Source organism: Equus przewalskii, chromosome 12, assembly GCF_037783145.1.
Source record: "Equus przewalskii isolate Varuska chromosome 12, EquPr2, whole genome shotgun sequence".
NCBI lineage: Eukaryota > Metazoa > Chordata > Mammalia > Perissodactyla > Equidae > Equus > Equus przewalskii.
In genome coordinates, this window is record NC_091842.1 from 41,519,959 (window position 1) to 41,523,037 (window position 3,079).

Genomic DNA, 3,079 nt, shown 5'->3' on the forward strand with positions numbered 1-3,079 from the left:
TTCTGGGGAGATGTTTCAACCGCTGCATTGGCGTAAAGACGAATGTGTTAACATTATACACTGAAACGTTTTCTTTTTCCTCAAAGTTTGTGTTTTTCTTGTGATATTAAAAGAAAGTAAACCATTTCTGGGGAACCCTAAAATACTGGGACCACCATGCCAGTGGCTAGGTCAGCTGAGCAGGGCCTGCTGGGTGTCTGACCTATGCTGGGACGCCCCCCGACCAAGTGTCTGAGTGGTGAGGGGGCGTGGCCACATCAAGGGGTGGGGGGCATGTGTGCTGTGGGCCTGGTCCTCCCGTGTCCCCCACTCTCGGGGTCCTCCTGGATCACCCCCAGCATCCACCACTCTTGGGGTTCCCCCAAGGCCCCCTGTTCCCCCTCACTCTCAGGGTCCCCCCAGTGTCCACCTGCCGTGGCTGCTCCTCCCCAGCTCGGAGGCCTCACACTGCGTCTGGCCCTGGTGGTCACTGCTGCCACTTCTTGCTAACTCGGCCCCCTCTGCTCCATGCAGGTCAGAGGTCTCCGGGGGGCTCGGCACCTGTCACCATTCCGGGCTGCCTGCCGCGCTCCCCGTCCTTGCACTCCTCGTCGTCCCTGTCCACCTCCCCACTCAGCTCGCTCTCCCAGTCCCTGTCGGGGCCACTCGTCTCCTCGGCCATGACACCCCCCCAGCAGCCGCCACCCCTCACGTCAGAGCCCGGGACACTGGGCCCCTCAGCCTACAGCTCCTTAGGTGAGCCGGGTCCAACGGGGAGGAACCCACCCCTCTGAGTGACGCTGTGCAGCTGAGTGAACTGAGGCGTGGGGCGGTGGGTCGCACGGTGGTGCTGCCTGCTTTCAGGGGCTCCTCCGTGCCACCCTGCATGGTCCTCCTCGTGGGTGTTGGTGCTTGTCCTAGGCTACCCGTCTCTGCTGGTTTACTGTTGGTGCCTTGGCGCACGGAGTTGGGTTTGTGTGCAAACCTCTGTCAGGTTCTCATTGTGGCCGGGACCCCGAGACACTGTCCTGATGACACCACAGCCTGACCCACCTCTCGCTCTCCCACCTATGGGGGAGTTTCTGAGGCTGCCGGACAAGTGATGGCACCAGAGACCCCATGCAGAAGCAGACGGACTTGCAAAAAGAGGAAACAGTGCCATTTCTTAAGTTATTTTTTTCCATTGGAAAATATTCTTTATCTTATGTAATTTGTTATATTTTAAAAGAACATTTTTAAATACCATTTTAATTTCTGATGCCATGTGTATATGTATCAATCGATGGCACCACGTGAACAGAAGCTCCTTGGGGTTCTTGGGTTCTAAGAGTGTAGTGGGTTCCTGGGACCAGAGTTTGGGAACTGCTGTTTCATGTGATGCAGTCACAGAAACTGAATTTATGTCTTTTTCTGTTTGAAGCCCACACGTGGTTGGGAACGGGGCCTGGTAGGAAGCTCAGGGGCTGGTGTCGTCGTCAGTGGAGCCCCAGAGGTCCCCAGAGCCTGCAAGGGCGACATCTGTGCTGTCTCCCCGAGACCGGGGCTCACATCTCTCCTGTCTTCCACACCCAGGCTTGAACGGCGTCCCCGGGAACATCTGGGACTTTGTTTCCGGCAGCTTCTCTCCCAGCCCTTCCCCCATCCTGAACGCCGGCCCCGCGTCTTCTTCAAGCACAAGTCCAAGCAGTGCTGAGCTGGCTCGGGTCCGGCGGCAGCTGGACGAGGCCAAGAGGAAGATCAGGCAGTGGGAGGAGTCCTGGCAGCAGGTGCAGCAGGTGAGTGCCAGGCGGGCCGCTGGGGGCGCTCCCCGTGGGGCTGCCTTTCTCCGGTGCCAGCGCTGAGCCGCCCTGGGTTTCAGGCCTGTGACGCGTGGCAGCGGGAGGCGAAGGAGGCGAAGGAGCGCGCGCTTGCGGCCGACAGCGCCCGGCAGCTGGCACTGCAGAAGAAGGAGGAGGTGGAGGCCCAGTTCCGGCGGCTGCAGGAGGAGCTGGAGGGCCGGGGCGTGTCCTCCACGCTCCCCGGGCTGCGGAGCTGCGGCGACATTGGTGCCATCCCCCTGCCCAAGCTGCACTCCCTGCAGAGTCAGCTGCGCCTGGATTTGGAGGCGGTGGACGGGGTGAGTCCTGGTTTTGGTTTCCAAGGGACCCAAGGTCTGTCCCTGGCAACTGAGCTCGGCACAGAGGGAGGAGGGGTACCGGTCCAGCACTGCATCCCTGTCCTCTCTCTGGTCCCCACCTTGCCCCAACTTCCAGGTCACATGGCTCGTGGGGCTCTGCCCCCCGACTGTGCGAGCCCCCTCTGCCGCCAGCTTGGCCCCTGCCCTTCTTCCTGGGTCGGCCACATCTGCCCCTCCCCTGCCCTTCCTTCTGCCAGCTGTGCCCTCTGTGGACAGGGTGGACGTCCCTCCCGCCCCACGCATTTGGAGCCGTGGTGTACAGTGGGGCTCTTCGCCACCCTCCAGGGTCACTGGTTACTTTCTCGCTGCCCTCATTCCTCGTCTTTTCTGGCATGGCCTAAAGCCGGCTGCCCTCGGCTCAGCTAGAAACTCCTTTCCTGCCAGGGCGTTTTGTTAGAACTTGGAGCACCTGAAAGTTTCCACGGCCTTGCCTCTCACACTCTTCCCCGTCTGCTGACCACAGCCAGGTTGCCGCGCACTTCTGATCGCCTCGTCTCCGAGGCGCCGTCTCCCGGGCTTTGGCTGCTCTCTGAGGAGGGCTGGGCCCCCAGTCAGGGTCCCAATAAGCCCAAATCCTGATGCCCACTGGCCGCTGGTCATGGGCCTCGGCCCGCCCTGGCACTTCCCCAGGGCCTGCCCGACTGCTCCTTCTGCCTGGCTCGGCCCCAGCACCAGTCCTCTGCCCCAGGATCTGGTGGGGAAGCGTCTCCCATCCTGCCTCTTCGTTCCTGCCCCGTGTGTCTCCCCAAGCCAGGTCCTGGAGCTGGGGATCCGATTTGTCCACACATGCGTCCTCCTCCACCCCTTGCCCCCCAGGCTTCACTGCCAGCTGGGCCAAGCCTTGGGCCCCTGGGCTTTGCTTCTGTGGGTGGCCAATGGCGGTGGGGAGGCCACCACCCCCACCAACCACGTCTCTCCCCGCAG

At 61.7% G+C, this 3,079-nt stretch overlaps 1 protein-coding gene across 33 annotated transcripts in view; it reads left to right on the forward strand.

Moving 5' to 3' along the window:
- UNKL (unk like zinc finger) overlaps window positions 1–3,079 on the forward strand; it is a 46,201-nt gene that overhangs the window by 40,423 nt on the left and 2,699 nt on the right. For 18 of the 33 annotated variants that reach the window (XR_011524601.1, XR_011524600.1, XR_011524598.1 and 15 more), the window contains 3 exons: window positions 514–735; window positions 1,552–1,754; window positions 1,838–2,095. Coding sequence is in view for 20 of the 33 variants with exons in the window: in XM_070567076.1 (XP_070423177.1) it covers window positions 514–735; window positions 1,552–1,754; window positions 1,838–2,095 (683 nt within the window). In the remaining 13 variants the exon portion in view is untranslated. Of the gene's footprint in view, window positions 1–513; window positions 736–1,551; window positions 1,755–1,837; window positions 2,100–2,539; window positions 2,657–3,079 lie in introns of all 33 variants that reach the window. The other 15 variants (XR_011524599.1, XR_011524597.1, XR_011524603.1 and 12 more) reach the window with 2 other exon arrangements.